The sequence below is a fragment of the Natrix helvetica genome (assembly GCF_964273705.1).
Source record: "Natrix helvetica genome assembly, chromosome: 2".
Classification (NCBI taxonomy): domain Eukaryota; kingdom Metazoa; phylum Chordata; class Lepidosauria; order Squamata; family Natricidae; genus Natrix; species Natrix helvetica.
Genome location: NC_138552.1, coordinates 185,122,146 through 185,141,420, shown reverse-complemented (window position 1 = coordinate 185,141,420; position 19,275 = coordinate 185,122,146). Strand labels below are relative to the sequence as shown.

The window sequence follows — 19,275 nt, the reverse complement described above, 5'->3', positions numbered from 1 at the left end:
TGCTGGGTTTGTATTGGTCCAGGCGAAACCTGTCACTCTGCCTGTGTGCGTGCATGGGATTTGGGTGACCTGGGGTATCAAGCAGGAGATTTGAGATTAAGACGGTAGATCTTTGCGCGGCTTGAAAAGTCATAGGAAGAACATTGTGGAAAGGGTGCAGAGAAATATTGCAATATTTGCGGCCGTTTTTATGCTGGTAGAAGAGATTAGTTTCAATTGCCTTGAGGACTTGGTGCATGGGTGTTGCATTCTAGAACTGGAAAGGGAAAAACATACTTTTACTTCCTGTGAACTTTAGCATTCTTTTTGCTCATCAATCTGGAGAATCAATGAAGATTATTTCTGTCTTTTCTCCTCCACGTTTTTTTCTTGTCTTGTGAGAAAAGAGAAACAGTAAGGGGGGGGGGTATTTTTAAAAAAGGTAAAGGAACAAAATGATAATTTTAAAATAAGGACTAAGACTTTTCTAATTTATTAGAAGCGTTTTTCAAAGCAGATCAAAAGAGGCTTAATATTTCTGTTTGATTTTTGCAACTATGTTGCTAAGGGGACACACACTTAGTAGGAAAGTATGTTCTAAATTGTTGGGTTGTCTTAGCCTGGCTGCATTGAGGAAGAGTATGAGTCTACAGCCGCTGAGTAGAAAGTTCCATGTTTCCTGTCAAAGATGTTCAACAATGCCTTCTTGGGTGATTGATCGCTATGGGAAAAACGATGTACTCCGACTCACAAGTAATATGATATTTCCTGCGATTCGCCTCCCTAATGAAGTTATTATTAAAGTTCATGCTGCAAGTTTAAATCCCATAGATGTTAACATGCGAAGTAAGTAGATACTATGCATTGCATTTTATAGATATAGATGGTTGATAGGTAGATAGATAGATAGATGATAGATAGATAGATAGATAGATAGATAGATGATAGATAGATAGATAGATAGATAATGATAGATGATAGATAGATAGATAGATAGATAGATAGATAGATAGATAGATAGATAGATAGATGATAGATAGATGATAGATAGATAGGTAGATAGGTAGATAGGTAGAGAGATAGATAGATAGATAGATAGATAGATAGATAGATAGATAGATAGATTTTAGATAGATAGATGATAGATAGATAGATGATAGATAGATAGATAGATAGATGATAGATAGATAGATAGATAGATAGATAGATAGATAGATAGATAGATAGATAGATGATAGATAGATAGAAACATCAATGAACTAACTGTAAATGTACTCAACTCACAAAGATAAATCTTATGGATGATTTCTGTACTTTTATTTCAGTATTGATGGAATATGATGTTAATTATCTTTTTAAAAACAAACAAACAAACTCTAAGATAGGTATGTGGAACATCGTAGTAGGCATGTAACTGCTCTAATAGCCAGTTTTGTGCCAGGTGTTTCTATTTTATCGTATGAATTTGTCTAGTAGAAAAAAAGTTATAGAAAAGCTGATTAATACAGAATTTTCTTGTCACCTTAAACAAGAACGTCCACATTGGAATTGTAAAAAATTCAAACGAGTACTAGAAAGCAGCAAATCGAAATGTCTGTATTTCTTTGCAGCCTTCTTTCTACTATCTGCTAAATTTTTGCAGCCAAGATACAATTGTTCTGCCTTAGCAATTTTCATAAATAGATTGTGCCTTGAGCTTCTTTAGAGTTAAGTCTCTTAAATCTGTTGAAACCAGTGGCCTAATCTACAGAGTGAATATTATTGGAAACTTATTAATTTTCATGGAATGCAAGTGACATTTGATAAAAATAGGCTTAGATTCTTGCATTCTAATCTTAACTGCGTCCGCTTAAACATTTTCATTAACTTAATTTTGTCTTAATCCAGTCTAAATGATAATAGAATTATCTCCATTGACATCTGCTCTTTGACTTTGCCCATTCCTTTTTGTCCTGTTTTATTTCACCACTTACAAGGAAGTGTGACCTCATTTTCTCTTGCAGTCAGATCATCCTATTAGGACATGTTGAGCCTTGTTGGGAAGATTCCCCTTCTGTTTTCACATTAGCTTATGATATTTAAGAATAAATTTAAAAGCGGAAAATGTGCAGTATGAAGCACCAGCAAACGCAACAGTTTTATTGTTATCTTATATTAACCAGACTCTTGTTTACATGTACACAGTTTAAAACTTCAGAATATACTAAACTGAATTCAGACAAACCTGACTTTTATGTTGCTCTGGGCTGCTCTGGCAATCCTTTGGGACATGCTGGTGGGACTGCAGTTTTAAAGAAACAAATAGATACATTTTTCTTGTTTAAAAAAGCCAAACTGGATACTGGATTATCTGACTCTTACCTAATGCCTATCTCAGTGTCAGTTTTCAGTCTGTAAAACGAAAACCCTCAGTTTGGAATGAATAAAGGCAGAGAATAGTGCAAGCAAATAGTGAGGGGAGAAAAGTATATAAATCTAAATAAAGGGTGAACAAATTGATTCCTATTTTTCCATTTCTTTTAATAGATGGCTATGGAGCTAATGCTCTAAGAGTGAAACGAGATCCGCTGCACATTTCAGAAAAAGGCAACGAATTTCCTCTAATTCTAGGTCGAGATGTTTCTGGGGTTGTTATGGAATGTGGACCGAGTGTTTGCTACTTCAAACCTGGAGATGAGGTAATGGAAGGTTGAAATAGAATAGCAATAGCATTTAGACTTATATACTGCTACAGTGCTTTACAGCCCTCTCTAAGCGATTTACAGAGTCAACATGTTGCCCCCAACAATCTGGGTCCTCATTTTACCGACCTCGGAGGGATGGAAGGCCGAGTCAACCTTGAGCCGGTGGGATTCATAGGATTATAGATTGTATGAGTGGAAAGGATCCTAAGCCTTCTTCCTGTTTTATGCAGGAATCTTCAAACCACCATGGCAGATTATCTAGCTCCCATTTGAAAAACTCCAGTGAGGGGAAGCAACCGCTCTATTAGGCAGACTGTTTCACTTCTTCACTCCTCTCATTGCCATGATGTTCCTCTTAATACTCAGCCTGAATCTCTTTAATTTCAGCCCATTGCAGTGGCGTAGCGTGGGTTGTCAGCACCCGGGGCAAGTAATTTGCGCCCCCTAACCCGAGGGCGGCCCAACTGCAGCTGCCCCTGGGTCGGCATCAGTCAAGTGAGGCTCTCCATGCTGGCCTCCTGCCTTCCTCCCGAGGAGGAGCTCAACAGGGCAGCGGGAAAAGGCTCGACTGAAGGGAAGCAGGTGCCGCGGGGGTGGGAGGCGCACCGGGGGCTTTGGGAAGGCACCGGCTCCCCGGGGCACTCCAGGCGGAGCGGGAGGACACGGTGGCGTTGCAGCGGCGGGCAGACGGAGCGCAGCGCCGCTCTCCTTCGGCTCCCGCGGGGGCGGCGCGGCGGGTCTTGGCGGCTCCGCTGGGAGATAGGCAGTGCGCAGGAGGGGCCTGGGCGGGCCGGGGCCAGGGAGCTTAGTTCGCGGGCCGAGCCGGGCGCGGAAAGAGGCGGCCACAGTCCGGCAAAGGGCGGCGCGGGGCGAGTCAGGGCGCCCCCCCAGATGTTGCGCCCGGTGCGGCCGGCCCCCCCTGCACCCCCCACGCTACGCCACTGGCCCATTGCTCCTTGTTTTTCAACAAAAATCAAATCTGATCCCACCTGTATGTAATAGCCATAGTACACATGTACTTCTTGATTTAACCAACGTTCGTTTAGTGACTGTTCAAAGTAAAAACAAAAAAATGATAAAAAAATGATGTATGACTTTTTCCACGACCGTTGCGCTTGGCAACTGGCATGTATTTATGACGGTTGCAGGGTCCTGGGGTCATGTGATCTCCTTTCACAACCTTCTGACAAGCAAAGTCAATGGGAAATCCAGATTCATTTAGCAACCGTGTTGCTAACTTAACAACTGCAGTGATTCACTTAACAACTGTGGCAGGAAAGGTTGCAAAATGGGGCAAAATTCACTTAACAACTATCCTGCTTAGCAACAAAAAAATTGGGGTCAATTGTGGGCATACGTTGAGGACTACCTGTAATATTTTCCTTGCATCTCCTCTTTAGAAAGCACCCATTTTGAGTGGATTTACAAATAATGAGGACCCAAATTGTTGGGGACAATATGCTGACTCTGTAAATCACTTAGAGAGGGCTGTAAAGCACTCTGAAATGGTATATAAGTCTAAGTGCTATTGCTAATAGTGTAGAAACCAATGACTTCAACAGAGATTTCATTTAAGGTTGTAAGTGGGAGTATTTTTCTCTTTTATTGTTATTTTATGGGAATAAAAAACTTGCTTAAAGGTTTTCCAGAATGGAACGAGTTGGACATTCTATATGTAATACACTACCATATAGGAAATATGAATTTTAAGTATCTGCTTGCTTTAGATACACCATCTTCTGCAGATCACAAAATTGGATTATTTTGTAGAAACAAAATATTTCAGATTCTTTATTTTTCAGGTATGGGCAGCAATTCCACCTTGGAAACAAGGTACCTTGTCAGAGTTTGTTCTAGCAAGTGGAAATGAGGTAAGCCAACAAGGTTTTATTTCCAAATGAAGTAAGGTAAGGGTTCCCCTCGCACATATGTACCAGTCGTTCCCGATTCTAGGGGGCAGTGCTCATCTCCGTTTCAAAGCCAAAGAGCCGGCACTGTCCGAAGACGTCTCTGTGGTCATGTGGCCGGCATGACTAAATGTCGAAGGCGCACAGAACGCTGTTACCTTCCCACCAAAGGTGGTCCCAATTTTTCTACTTGCATTTTTGCATGCTTTCGAACTGCTGGTTGGCAGAAGCTGGGACAAGTAACGGGCGCTCACTCTGTTATGCAGCGCTAGGGATTCGAGTGACCGAACTGCCGACCTTTCTGATCAACAAGCTCAGCGTCTTAGCCACTGAGCCACATATGCGCAAATGCAAAAGAATTTTTAATTTTTAAAAACAGCAATAGCATTTGGATGTATATACTGCTTCAAAATGCTTTACAGCCCTATATGTGGTTTTCAGTTTCAGCATATTGCCCCCAACAGTCTGGCTCCTCATTTTACCTACCTCAGAAGGATGGAAAGCTGAGTCAACCTCAACCCCTATCAGGATTGAACCCCAGACTATAGGCAGAGTTTGCCTGTAATCCTTCATTAAAATTACTGCACCTAAAATGTGGTGTTGTTTCTATATTTACCTTCAAATGGTGGCTAAAAACCCTTTGAAGTTAAAATATTAAAATAACGTAGAATCTCCATTCTGATCTGCATAGTATTATAAGCATTTCTCTCTTTTCTATTTGGTTTTGGAAAAGAGAGTGGAAAGGGGGAATCTGACTGGCTGCTGCAAAAGCACAGGGCTTTATTTGGCAAGCTGGCAAAACAAAGTACTGCAGAAGACAGAAAGAGAATTTGCGTTCTCTTGCCTGCCTTTATGATAGAATCAGGGGTGCTTTCTAGCAACTCAGTTCATTTGGTGTGGAGACAGAGTAGGTCATGGAAAAGATCTATCACTCACTGCTAAGTCTTACTTGCCATAGGTGAGCTACAGTACAGTTAGGCCTTGACTTAACAACAGTTCATTTAGTGACTGTTCAAAATTACATTGGCACTGAAAAAAGTGATTTATGGCTGTTGTTCACACTGTTGTTCACATTGCAGCATCCCCATGATTACGTGATTAAAATTCTGATGCTTAGCAATTGGCATGTATTTATGATGGTTGCAATGTTCCGGGGTCATATGATCACCTTTTGCGACCTTTTGACAAGTAAGGTCAATGGGAAAGCTGGACTCACTTAACAACTGTGTTATTAACTTAAAATTGTAGTATTTCACTTAACCGCTGCATCAAGAAAGGTTGAAAAGTGGGGCAAAATTCACTTAACAAATGTCGCACTTAGCAGCAGATACTTTAAGCTCCATTGAGGTCATCAGTCAAAGACTCCTTGTACTAGCTAAAGCCGAGGTGTCAAAACTCACAGCCCCTGGGCCAGATGCATCATGCGCTGGCCACGCCCACACCCAGTTTAGCAAAGGGGGAAAAAGTTGCGATAAGTCACATGACGACTCTGACAATACGAGTTTGACACCCGTGATATAAAGGATGGCTGTTCGTTTTGTAGAATTGATTATTCTGAGGTGTCTTTCCAAAGACAATGTTTTCCAACTGCTTCAAACAGAATGCATAAGAGATACATGTATGAATTTGACAAGTGTATGTACATTTGCTTTTTGGGGGGCGGGGGGGAGGTGTAGATCTGCATTTAAGGAAAATGTTCTTATTGAGAGAACCCAGAACATTATCTCCATGCACTTATTTTTATGCAGGTCTCAAGGAAACCAAAATGTCTCTCTCACACTGAAGCTGCGTCCTTGCCTTACGTTGGTCTAACCACATGGTTTGCAGTGTCCAATGCTGGAGGACTTGATGCAGATAATTGTGCCGGCAAAAGGTAAACAGCCAGATGATCTGCAAGAAGTTAGTCATGGGCTTTCTTGTCCAAAGTAAGTCCCTAACTTTCCTTTGGATGTCTGTGAGTATGAGATTTCCTTCCTGATTCCATTTTAGCATCTCTTAAAGACTAATAGATTTCGTGCCTTTCAGCTTTTGTAAAATAATTCTTCTTTGAACACAACTAATTTAAATATCTTATATCAGGCACAGGAATATGTCACAGATAAGTTCAAAAAGTCATTCTTCATCTGTATAATTTTCTCAACATTGCTCAGTTCTCAACATTGCTCAGTTTTATCCTTTGTGCCAATATTAACCAAGTGTAACCAAATTTCATATTTTATTCCCATAATATTTCTACTATGTTGATATGTTCCTATATTATACAGTACATTTAAATATTACTGTCCTGTGCTTTAAACTTGCAATATTTTAAAAGTAAGGTTACCTGAAATGTAGATTCTTTATAGTTTCTTAACGTTGTACTATAAACTGAATTTCTTAAATACAGCTTCCACAGTAGGCACATTTATCAGTTTACTCCTTTTGATCCCTAGATATAAAACTACACAGAAGTTAATATTTTCATTTATTTGTACTTGTTTTTGCTTCATAGAATATTGATCATAGGTGCATCAGGTGGAGTGGGTACCTTTGCTATACAGGTAAGTATATTAAATCCGATCATCTTGGCAGAAGTTTTGCTTATGTCTTGAAAGAATCCCAGAATAGAGACTTTCGGCATGCAAGGACGAAAAGGTTAGCCATCAAAGAAAAACTTTGACACTACATTATGTGAACTTGGAGATGCATTAATTCAGGTTAAGCGTTCCAGGAATCTCTGCTATTGAACCATTGTAGGAAAATGCTTTAGAACAGGACAATTATTAGTGTGAAATGAAATATAAGTAAAAGCAATGCACAATAAGGCTCTCTCTGAAAGTTAAGCTTTTTAAGCATCATTTGTAGGTAGTCTTCAACATATGACATTGTTTAGTGACTATTTCAAGTTATGACAGACCTCTCAGGGCTACTTATGACAGGATTCAAAGTTCTGAGGGCTGCCCCCCCTCCCACAAATCACATTTTGGGTACTCAGCAATTGCCCTGCAGTTATGGCCATTTGCAATGCCATATGACCACAATTTATGATTTATTTATTTTTTTGCTAGAAACTGCCATTTATTTTTAGTTTCTGACAGAAAAAGACTCATTGCAGAAGTGGATTAGTTTAACAAACTAGCAAACCCTTTAATGACTTCAGTGTTTGCTTTATGATTGCTGCAAAAGTGGCCACCTTACGACCCACTTAATGACCGGCCTGACCTACTACTGTAATTTTGAGTTAAACTAATCCACTTCTGCAATGACCTCTTTTTTGTCAGAAACTGAAAATAAATGCCGGTTTCCACCAACAAATTTATATATCATAAATTATGGTCATCTATTGGAGCAGAAAAAAAAAGAATTCAAGACATAGCTGTGCTGTTGCATAGTAAGGCTCATCTGTTTGGGCCAGCCCATATCAAAAATAAGATTGCAAGCTGGGGAAACAAATCCAGAACAAACTACTAACAAATTAAGTCATCTCTATTCTTCCATTCTGATGTGTGGTGGGTGAAAGGTTAAGGATGAAAAAGTGTGGAAAATGTGACCCCTGCCAAATATGCCTACAGCATTTCCAAAACAAAACTTGACTTTGAATCTTAGAATCAGGGAAGTTGTGTAGCATAGCATTCATAGCCAGTGAGAGGAATAATTGTTGTGCATGTGGTTGTAGATTTCCTTTTTTTTTTTGCCTTCTCTCTTAGTTAATGAAAGCTTGGAGTGGTCACGTCACTGCAGTTTGTTCTCAGGATGCCAGCGAATTGGTAAAACGTCTCGGAGCAGATGATGTAGTTGATTATAAATCGGGAAATGTGGAAGAGCAGCTCAAAAAATTACCCAAGTATGTACTTAAGTTATTTGGGCAAAAAGTTTCCACATGGCAAGTTGGTTGTTTATTTTCTGAAAGTCCGTAGAGATTCTCAGTCATCGGGTCATAGTTGTCCTTAGGGGGCTTTTTTTAGGAGGCAACTGGACTTTCTTGTTCTTTCTTTGAAGATGTTTATTTTCTGGTACATTGCAAACCAACATGGCTATTTTCCACAAACTGGAAATTTATTTTCAGACAGCCCTAAATCAACAGGAGTGGGCAGCCATGACAACTTTTTGTTCTTTCTATGAAGACATTTCATTTCTCATCCAAGAAGCTTCTTCAGCTCTGACAGGACAGTGGGGAGTGGAAGGATTTATATTCCTTGCAGACAGCTGGTCATTTGCATCCTTTTAGAGGGTTGTTGAAGTGCTTGGAGGTTTATCTGTGTCCTCAGGGTCACCCGAGTAGCGCTCCTGATTCCTGTAGTCTGCAATTTTTCCTCTGGAAATCCATTCCTACTCCCACATCATTCAAAGGGTGTTCATCCCAAATTGTATAGCTAAAGGTCTGTAGAGATTCTCAGTCACAAATCATGGTTGTCCCAAAGGTGCTTTTTCAGGAGGCAACTGGATTTTCTGGTTTTTTTCTTTGAAGATGTTTACTTTCTGGAACCTTGGAAATCAACATGGCTATTTTCCATAAAATAGAAATTTATTTTCAGACAGCCCCTATCCAGTGGTGGGTTCCAGATCTCGTCACAACCGGTACGCTGCAACGGGGCCGGGCGTCCATCATGTGGACCCGCACTGCCCGCGCATACGCACCACCGCCCTGCGATGCTCCAGCTGCTCAGTGGGGCATCGTGCAGGTGCCGTACGCTGCTTGTGCGTGTGCAAATGCCCCGGTTGGCTCAAATAGAGGTAAGGAGAGCGGGCGGGTGAGACCTCTGCAGCACCGTATCGGAACGGTGCTGCGGCTCCCAGCAGGCACAAGTACGCCCGTACCACGGCATACTGGCTGGAACCCACCACTGCCCCTATCTCTAAGACAGGCATGGGCAACCATGACAACTTTATGACTTGTGTATTTTAGCTCCCAGAATTCCTAAGCCAGGCTCAAGAATTCTGAGGGTTAAAGTCCAAGGTTCATAAAGTCGCCATTGTTCCTCCCGCCCCTCATCAAAAACAATAACTTTCTGGCCTCTTTTAAATATCTTATAGGAATTACATTTTTTTCTAGGATGGTTTATACTGTTGTTTTCTATTGGGGGAAAGTACATGTCATGTTGAGTCACTCACTTAATTGCTGCATGTGTTTTTCTTTTCAGGTTTGATTTCATCCTAGATAATGTTGGTGGATCTACTGAAAACTGGGCTCCTAATCTTCTCAGAAAGTGGTCAGGGGCCAGATATGTGTCTTTGGTGACACCCTTTTTAGTGAACATGGACAGACTGGGTGTAGCTGATGGCATGCTACGGACTGGCCTCACTATTGGTGCAAAGGTTTTGAAGGTTAGTTAGGAAAAAAGAAGTATTTTTGCTTATGTGAGTGATAAGCTCATGAAAATGTTTGTGGAAGGTTATGCAGTTTTGCTTGCTTTTTGGTGCTTAATGTTCTTTCTCTCTTTCATAGCATCTTTATAATGGGATCCATTACCGATGGTCATTTTTTGCATCAAATGGTCCTTATCTGGATGACATTGCTAGTCTTGTTAATGCAGGAAAGGTACGTTTAACCTGGCTATTTCACTTTTTGCTATTTGATGGACCCCTGATGTTTTGGTTGAAGCCTTTCTGCTAAGTTTAGCAGGAAAGCAACTCGCCAGCAGGTGCCCTCTCTCCTGAATATTCCTAGTGGTGGGAGGGTTGTTTTATTTTCCCTGTTGTACTAGGTTATCAGTAAAGATGTAGTTGGCAGAGTGTGGTCCTCTAGCTTTTTAGTTCCCTTGAGATTAATCCCTTCATCTTGATGTCAGGAAGAGTTCAAAAGCATTAATACCTGCAAACCGGATAAAATAAAATACACCGGGAAAGCCTTTACTTAGGTAGGTTTTGGTTTTTAATTTTATCCCAGGTTAGGAGTTATTTTTTGCATGGTGGAGGGAGCAGTTGAATTTCTCTTTTCCCCTTGAACTATTCTTCTCTTTCCCTTTATTATTGAATACTTCAGAAAAACAATAGGCAAAGCATATTCAAAGAAAGGTATTGAATTGAATGAAACTAATGAATGTCATGGCAAAAATAACCCTATTTATTGGAAGAAAACCAATCATTCTTGGGTTTTGGGCCTGGCAATAGATCAGGTAAAAAACCAACACATAAAAGTTAGGACAGTTTATTGTAACAGCTTTCTCTCTCTCTCTCTCTCTCTCTCTCTCTCTCTCTCTCTCTCTCTCTCTCTCTCTCTCTCTCTCTCTCTCTCTCTCTCTCTCTCTCTCTCTCTCTCTCTCTCTCTCTCTCTCTCTCTCTCTCTCTCTCTCTCTCTCTCTCTCTCTCTCTCTCTCTCCCTCCCTCCCTCCCTCCCTCCCTCCCTCCCTCCCTCCCTCCCTCCCTTCTATCTATCGTCTGTCTGTCTGTCTGTCTGTCTGTCTGTCTGTCTGTCTGTCTATCTATCTATCATCTATCTATCTATCTATCTATCTATCTATCTATCTATCTATCTATCTATCTATCTATCTATCTATCTGTATCTGCATATTTAAAGCAACTCTGAGATATGTTCTCAAGTTATTTTCTTGACTTGGATTCAAGCCAAATATCTGACTGTTAAGATATCCTTCCTCCATAACACATAAGCTGCATTAATTGCCAATGCTATCAGATGCCCCCCCCCCCCGCCCCTTACATGTGAACTTCTTAAAGTACTCTGTTAAGAAAACATTTACAACAAACTTCATTGACTCAGTAGTGATGGAAGAGGGGTGGGGGTGGGGGAACCAGACAGGAACAATTTACTCAGTAAACCCATACCTTAAAGATACTATACTTAGCATACTGACCTAGCAAGAGTTGATAATGATAAAGTCACCCAGATGGGTTTATCTAACACATTCCAATGCCATGATGTAATTTACATTGTGTGTGCCTTTTCATTTTTTTCTTTTTTCCTTTGTCTTTGAAACCAGTGAGGGCCAAAAGTATATAAACTGAAATTCTGTTTTTTTTTTTTGGCAAGCTACCAATGCTTTGCTGGGAGCTTAGTATACACGGTGGTTGTTTGCATCCTTAACAGATTCATATTGTATGTTTAAAGTGATTTGGTTGCTTTAGGTTTTGGTCACAATGCTCTTGTCTTTCAAGGCTATTCTCTATGTCCTTTACATCCCCCCCCGCAACTCTTTAGTTTTGATAATTCCTGTTAATCAGCTTGTGTGATAAGAATAGAATTATAGTGTTCACACCATATTTCACAGTAGTTGGCATATATTATCTAGCTGAGGTCCTTAGAATGACCTTGTAAAATTAGTGCCTGCTCTTATTTCCCAAATGCAAATTAGGCTGAGTGTTTAGTAAATATGTCATAGTGTGGTCATTGTACAGGTAAAATTCTCGATAAGCAATTCATTTGTTATTGCTGTGGATTGTATAATGCATCTTCAAGGTTGTTTCCTATCATGTATAAATTTGCAGATCTAACAACTTTTTCTGTAACAATGAAAAAAGAACCCAATGGATTCTTATTATTTATAGAGTGACATACTTTACTGGACCTAAGTAGGTCTTTTCAAGCAAAAACAACAAACTGTCCATGGCTGGGAGTCAACCAGGAAATATTACAGATAGAATTTGGCCAAATGGGCGTGTCACATTTCTTTTGTGGTTGCGAAGATCTTGTCATTGCCTCTGTATAAAAACAAGAGAAAAGGTGTGGTTTTAAGTCATCCATTTGCGCAAGAACAGAGCAGGTGAATGCTCTTACTATTAAAAATGTTTGTGGATGGCTAGTTTTCTTTTGTCATAAGAATAACAAAGAATAAAACTGCTTAATCTTTTGTTTGCTGTCTTCACAAAGGACAGCTTTTAATGTCGTACATAGTTTCATATTCGAGCATTGAGATTGTACTTGCGATGTGCTTTTTAACATTTTTGCCACAACCTAAATAAATAAATATTTGATGTTTCATTCAATCAATTTCTATAGCCACCCAGCTCAACCCACTGTAAATCTGGGCAACTTGCAGTTCTAAAATTATAAAAAATTGAAATAAGTAAATAATAAAACAGTAAAAACATCCTTAAAAATGAATATAAGCAGGAGCTGAGATAATTAATCAACTTATATAGTATTGCATAATAAAGCCGTACTATAAATCAATGGCCAACTTTTAAAATTCAGTTATACAATATGTACAGTATTCTTATTTCTGTTTTGGTATGTTGATGAATGCATGCATACTGATTGTCCTTGGGAATTGTTTGGAGGAAACACGTAACAAGGCTTTTTTGTGGCAGCACATTTTCCCACCAATGTGGTGAGCTCCCTGAATGTTTAAAAGGCAGCAAAAGTAAGTTGAATAGTTAGGGCTGAAAAGGAGAATTTATCTCAACATAAATATGTGATATGAAAAATGTGACAAATAAATGGATAGACTAATTGGTAAACTATAAAAACATAAAGGTTTTGAAATGGATTACTGTTTGTGCCTTAGTGCATCATATTCCCTGTGTTTTGGATGAAAAAATGTAGTTTAATTTTATGTGGCCATCTTTGCTGTGTTCTACGTGCTTTCTCTGTTATTTATTCAAAAGACCAGCGGTTGCTGTGAGGGACAACCTTCAAAGTCTGCATTAGGGTAGCTGCAGTGTGACACTGGCTCCATCAAGAGGGAGAAGGGAGTAAGAAAGCCACCAGGATGAAACCAGAGTGGGGTTATTTATCCACTGTTATTTTAAACAATAGTTTTATGATTCCTTCTGAAGCAGAACTCCACCAAAAAGTTGATTTGCAGGGCAACCAAGGATACCAACATGAGGTAAAAGGAGGTGGCTTTGGAAGTCAATACTTTCCTCAGTAATTTGAGTTCCATTGCTATCATAAGTCATTAAAGGATGATTTTATACATATTATCTGGGCAACTGACTTTCCCATCCAAATGCGCAGTGCATTTTTCAAAATTTTATTATGTGCCATTAAGACCACATAAATAGATTTTCTTCATAGCAATCTGTACCTAACCTAATCTTCCAAGTATACCAATGGTATAAGCCAGTGGTGGGTTCCTCCCGGATCGCACCGGATCGCACGCGCTCCCTTTCAGCGCTCCACCTGGCTTGCGCGCTCCCTTTCAGCGCTCCACCTGGCTTGCGCGCTCCCTTTCAGCGCTCCACCTGGCTTGCGCGCTCCCTTCCGGCGCTGAAACCGGAAGTACAGTTTTGCCCGGCCCTGGCGAAGCAACGACGCCTGCCTGCGCTCCACCAGCTCGGCTGGGAACGGAGATGTTTCCTCAGCAGAGCGGAGCGCCTGAAAAGTCTTTTCAGGCGCTCTGCTCCGCTGAGGAAACATCTCCGTTCCCAGCCGAGCTGGTGGAGCGCAGGCAGGCGTCGTTGCTTCGCCAGGGGCGGGGCAAGACTGTACTTCCGGTTTCAGCGCCGGAAGGGAGCGCGAGAGCCAGGTGGAGTGCTGAAAGGGAGCGCGCAAGCCAGGTGGAGCGCTGAAAGGGAGCGCGCAAGCCAGGTGGAGCGCTGAAAGGGAGCGCGCGCGATCCGGTGCGATCCAGCAGGAACCCACCACTGGTATAAGCCCAGAACCACTACTGTATAACCGAGTTCATTCACCTTGCTGCTGGTTCTCCATTTCTTTTCACCTTTCGCCAGCATTAAATTGTTCTCCAGAAAGCTAGGTCTTTGCATAATGTGCTTGAAGTAGGAAAATTTGATGGCCTCTCTTTAGGAAGTTTCCATGGCTTATTCCGATATCCACTCTGTTTCCTGCTTCTTCATCTTTGTATTCTGTTTTTGCATTAAGGTTAAAGTTTTGGGGATTTGAAGATGTAACAACAGAATCAGGTAGTGCATTCCAGGCATTGACCTCTCTGTTGCTGAAGTCGTATTTTCTGGCAATCAAGTTTGGAGTGGTTTACATTGAGTTTGCATCTATTATGTGCTCTTGTATAATTGCAGTTGAAGCTGAAGTAGTCATTGACCAGTAGGACATTGTAGCGGATAGTTTTGTCTACTATGCTTAAGTTTGACTGTAGGCGGTGTAGTTCTAGGTTGACCAAGCCCAAAATTTCAAGCCTGGTGGTGTAGGATATTCTGTTGTGAGCAGAGAAATGTACTACTCTTCTGATGAAATACTTCTGGACTCGCTTAATTGTATTAATGTCCAATATACAGTGTGGATTCCAGACAGATGAGCTGTATTAGAGAATTGATCTGGCAAAGGTGTTGTATGCTCTAGTTAGCAATACGATATTGTCAAAGGAGAAGCTTCATAAGATCAGGTTGACAACTCTTAATTAATTAATTAATAATTGATCTGATCATGACAGGATCAGCCCTCTACCCATCTCACCACTTGGCACCTGGGAAGATTACTTTGTCCAGCAAGGGGCAACCAAGCCTGGGACTCAGGACAGCCTACAGATTTGCGTCTGCATGGCCCCATGGGAGTCTGACAACCAGTCAGAATACAAGCTTAAATTCAAAAGCCCAGAAAGGGTATAAAACTCCGGGACTCTCAGCATTCCTTCCCTTCTACCCCAGGACCACAAACCATATGGTCAGGTCCACCATTAAAAACCATCTTTCCAAGCAGCCTCCATGTTTCCCATGTCTTTTCCCCCACATGGAACTGAACCCAGATGGACATTTCTTCCAACACTCTTATAGAAATCCAGCTAACTTCCTGCTTTCCTTGAGCCCCACAATATCAGTGAAAGGTACACTATCTTGACTGTGGAAGGACATTTTCCTTTAGTTTATCAATATGTGTCAATAGAACCCGGAGTATAAAAGTACAGTTGTACCCTGCCACAAATACATTACGGAATACATTACTCTTGTTCAGTAGTCCAACCAAATGAGGTTTCTATTTCAAGAGTCTATTTTGATTGCCCTCCTGTTCTTTTAAAATTATGATTTATTTTCTCCGTATTTGTGGATGAACAAAACTGAAGGTTTTCTTGGCTACTCCTGATAATCTTATTACATATGGACATGGCTATTTTGCCTAGACCATGACCGACACAAGAATTCAGTTTGCTATTAATAAATAAAATGATTGCACTAATAAACGATTAACCAATAATGGGCAAACGTGTAGTCAGAATTCAGTAATAGTTTTTTTGTACATGTATGCAACCCATTTCTGCTGCAGAGGCCTTAGTCCTTCCTAAGTTTGGTTATTTGTTTGCAGACATTTCATTACCTGATTAGGTAACATAATCATGGTAGTGAATCTAGTATTTGCTCTCTAATTATATATAATAGTTTTCCTCAGCCACTGTTGGTGGCATTGTGGTTTTCTCCTTGGTAGTTTCTTGATTAGGCTATTTTCTGCTTGATTATTTGTCTTCTTGTATGTCTCCTGAGTAGTCCCTTGATTAGGCTATTGTTTTCTGTTTAATTATTTGTCTGGTGTTAATCTCTGCTTATCTGGGCATTGGCTGTTGAAGAGGATGTGTTCTGACCTTTTTGTTTCCTTCTTAGGTGGGGTTTTTTTTTTTTTTGGTCTCTTTTGAATGGTGTGTAAATGTAACCCAAAGATAGTGTTTTCATTGTCTTGCTAATCTCCTTTTACTGTCACATCACCACCTGCTGACTTGCATGGTTGTGTGTACGAAAGAAATATTTGTCTTAGTCAGGCTGTTTGGAGTAAACAGTGAATGACATATTATACTAGGTTACACGATCAGCCATTTTCAGGTTTATTGAAACAATGAGTCTGGATCAACCACCCAGATAAAGGGCTTAATGTACCAAAGTGCTGTGCTCATCAGTCCCAGCCGTCATGACACTTCCTGTCAATGTTGAAGGCCAGCAACCCAATTAGATAGTGGTCTGCAATAATATAGCACAGGGGAGTAGTTTGCTATAGCCTTGAACAAAAATCTGTTTCAGCTGAAAGCAACTTGCTTCTTTGAAAAAAAATGGATGTAGTTGTGGGCATCATTGAGTAGTAAAATTGTGCCCTCTAGAGAGCAATCCTGAGAATTACATGTTTTTAAAAATCACATTATACGTAATATTACACATTAGTAGTATGATAGTGTAGCTTCCAAAAGAAAACGATGCAGGGTGAAATCCTGAGTTGTTTTATAGATTTCACAAACTTGAACATTTAAGAATTTCACAAGTTATTTTTATTTGTAAGATAAGATAGGAACTTAAGTTTTGTTGGCTTCTTCAATCTTTTAGCTCTTCTTTAATTTATTTCACTCTTCTTGGGTACACGTTTTGGGTATTTTAATGTCTTGTTCTATGGTAAACAAGGGATGAAAAAGGATTTCATTACTTTGAATGAAATCGCTCTTGAAGTAGCTCTCCCCTAGTAAATAGACATTGAACTATGAGGTGATTTTTATGAAGAACCTTATCCTGGCGAGAGGTGGCATTTTGTATTTGCCCCCTCTGTCACCAGTTTTTATTCGCTTTATCTAGGGTAAAAAAAAATCATGTCTGCAAAAATATGACGAGAATTAATTCTAATGTGTTTGTATGTATGTGGGGGTGGGTGGGGGGTGAACAGTTACTCAGCATTTATTCGCTAAAACTGGTTGTTTGGATAACATATTCCCAGTAAAGAATTTCCTTAAAACTGGTGGGAGGGAAGGTATTGAAAGTAAATTTAGATTTTGTTGCTTATACTTTTTCACATTACCTACAGTATTGCTTTCATAATTAGTTTCATGTGCAACAATAGATAAGCAATCAATCATCTGATAATTCATTGCTAGTTATATTGAAAGGCTTTTGAAAGCTTCAGGGACACCTCTGTGAGACAGGCAGGTGTTACAGATCAATTACAGACACACTGAAATTGGTGGCAGTTTTAAATAACAGTATTTTTTCTTCCATGTAGATACATCCAGTTATTGACCAAGTCTTTGAATTTTCTGAGGTTCCCATGGCCTTTCAGAAGATGGAAGGAGGACATGCCCGTGGCAAAACAGTGATCAATGTAATTAATAAAAAGTAGTGAAATCTTGGTTCCTGTTTCTTTGTAAGAATTATTTTTTTCTTTAGAAATTCCTATGCTACAAATATTCGGTTAGTCATTTGTAAGAATTCCTACTTCCAAACATGAACATACTCTGGAAGTATATTACTTTCATATTAGCCTTTTAACATTTTCCAACTGAAACTCATAGAATGTTTTTGTGTAGTTATTGTTATTCAATAATAGTGGGGAGTGGGTGGAGAATTTTTTAAAAAATGGGTTATCGTGCATTAGTATCAGTGGTGGATTCAAATTTTTTTACTACCAGTTCTGTGGGCGTGGATTGGTGGGCGTGGTGTGGCAGAGGAAGGATACTGTAAAATCTCCATTCCTACCCCATTCCAGGGGAAGGTTACTGAAAAATCCCCATTTCCTCCTGATCAGCTGGGACTTGGGAGGCAGAGAACAGATGGGACGGGGCCATTCAGAGGTGGTATTTACCAGTTCTACTAACTACTCAAAATTTCCACTACCGGTTCTCCAGAACTGGTCAGAAGCTGCTGAATACCATCTCTGATTAGTATGAAGTTGTAGGGCCGGAATGGCCGAACCTATGGCACATGTGCCACAGGTGGCACACGGAGCCATTTGTCAGGGCACATGAGTCATGTGCGCGCTGGCCAGCTGACTTTAGCCTTTTTTTAGGCCATTTTTTACCCTCCAAAGGCTTTATAAGAGCCTGGGGAGGGCGAAAACAGCCTCCCCCGCTCCCCTGGAGGCCCTCCGGAGGCTTCAGCAGCTTCCATGAAGCCTCCGGAGCGCAAAAATCCATCCCTACGGGCAAACCAGAAGTTCGGGAACGGACTTCCGGTTTTCTCGTAGGGCCCGTTTAAGTCCTCCGGAGCCTTCAGGGGTCCCTCCGGAGGTTTCCCTGAAGGTTCTGGATAGCAGAAAATGACCCTACAAGCAAACCGGGGTCAGTTTTTGTCCCCCAGAGACTTCAGGGAAGCCTCCAGAAGGTCCCTGAAGGCTTCGGAGGGCTTAAACCGGTCCTACAAGAAAACCGGAAGTCCGTTCCTGAACTTCTGGTTTGCCCGTAGGGACGGTTTTTTGCTTCAGGGAAGCTCCTGAAGCCTCCAGAGGGCCTCCGGGGGGGGAGGCAGGGGGAGGCTGTTTTCGCCCTCCCCGGGCTCCTATAAAGCCTCTGGAGCCTGGGGAGGGCGAAAAAAGCATGCAAAAAATGGGGGAGAGCACCTGTCATGCATGCATGCGCGCTGGGGATCGCACATTGCATTATTGGTATGGCACCCCCGCACACAACCCCCCTGCTCTCCCCCGCTTTTGACACGCGAGCCAAAAAATGTTCGCCATCGCTGTTGTAGGGCAACTTTAGAAGTTACTTTGTATTTGTACAATAGCTGCATTGGATCAGTGTTATATATGGTTGAAAATGTTGGTAGCTTTAGATATAGATATAATTTAGGTATATTAGTCTCCTGGTTCTATGAATATTAGTTACCTTTACAGGATAGAATTATGTAGATATACACAGGCAAATATATGTTTGGTTTGGTCTATCCTGTTGATCTAATTATGGGTGGGATTTCTATTCAGATAGTTTATGTGGGTGTAAATGCAGTGATGGTTATCCATGGTAATTAAAATATGTTCTTTGTTAAACTGAAACATGGATTCCCTATTTCTAATCAATGTTGTGATTACCATGTATACTACCTTTAGAGCAAATGGCTGAAATTCTTCATAGCAGCAATTGCTACATTGACGTTTTCCTGACCATTTTGTCAGAATTATT

At 40.7% G+C, this 19,275-nt stretch overlaps 1 protein-coding gene across 1 annotated transcript; it reads left to right on the top strand.

Annotated features, from left to right (window-relative positions):
* The first annotated feature begins 32 nt into the window (after positions 1-32).
* On the top strand, positions 33-17,511 carry RTN4IP1 (reticulon 4 interacting protein 1). The gene is made up of 9 exons (XM_081943352.1): positions 33-825; positions 2,506-2,657; positions 4,466-4,534; positions 6,319-6,443; positions 7,062-7,110; positions 8,257-8,393; positions 9,691-9,874; positions 9,996-10,088; positions 17,385-17,511. Exons 1-9 carry the CDS (start codon positions 537-539, stop codon positions 17,499-17,501), a joined length of 1,215 nt encoding a protein of 404 aa, XP_081799478.1. The 5' UTR covers positions 33-536; the 3' UTR covers positions 17,502-17,511.
* Positions 17,512-19,275: the final 1,764 nt, after the last annotated feature.

Coding starts and splice junctions, on each gene's coding strand:
- RTN4IP1 (XM_081943352.1), top strand. CDS start 537: ATGTTGCTAAGGGGACACACACTTAGTAGGAAAGTATGTTCTAAATTG. Junction 6,444..7,061: donor GATAATTGTGCCGGCAAAAG/GTAAACAGCCAG, acceptor TTTGCTTCATAG/AATATTGATCATAGGTGCAT. Junction 8,394..9,690: donor CAGCTCAAAAAATTACCCAA/GTATGTACTTAA, acceptor TTTTCTTTTCAG/GTTTGATTTCATCCTAGATA.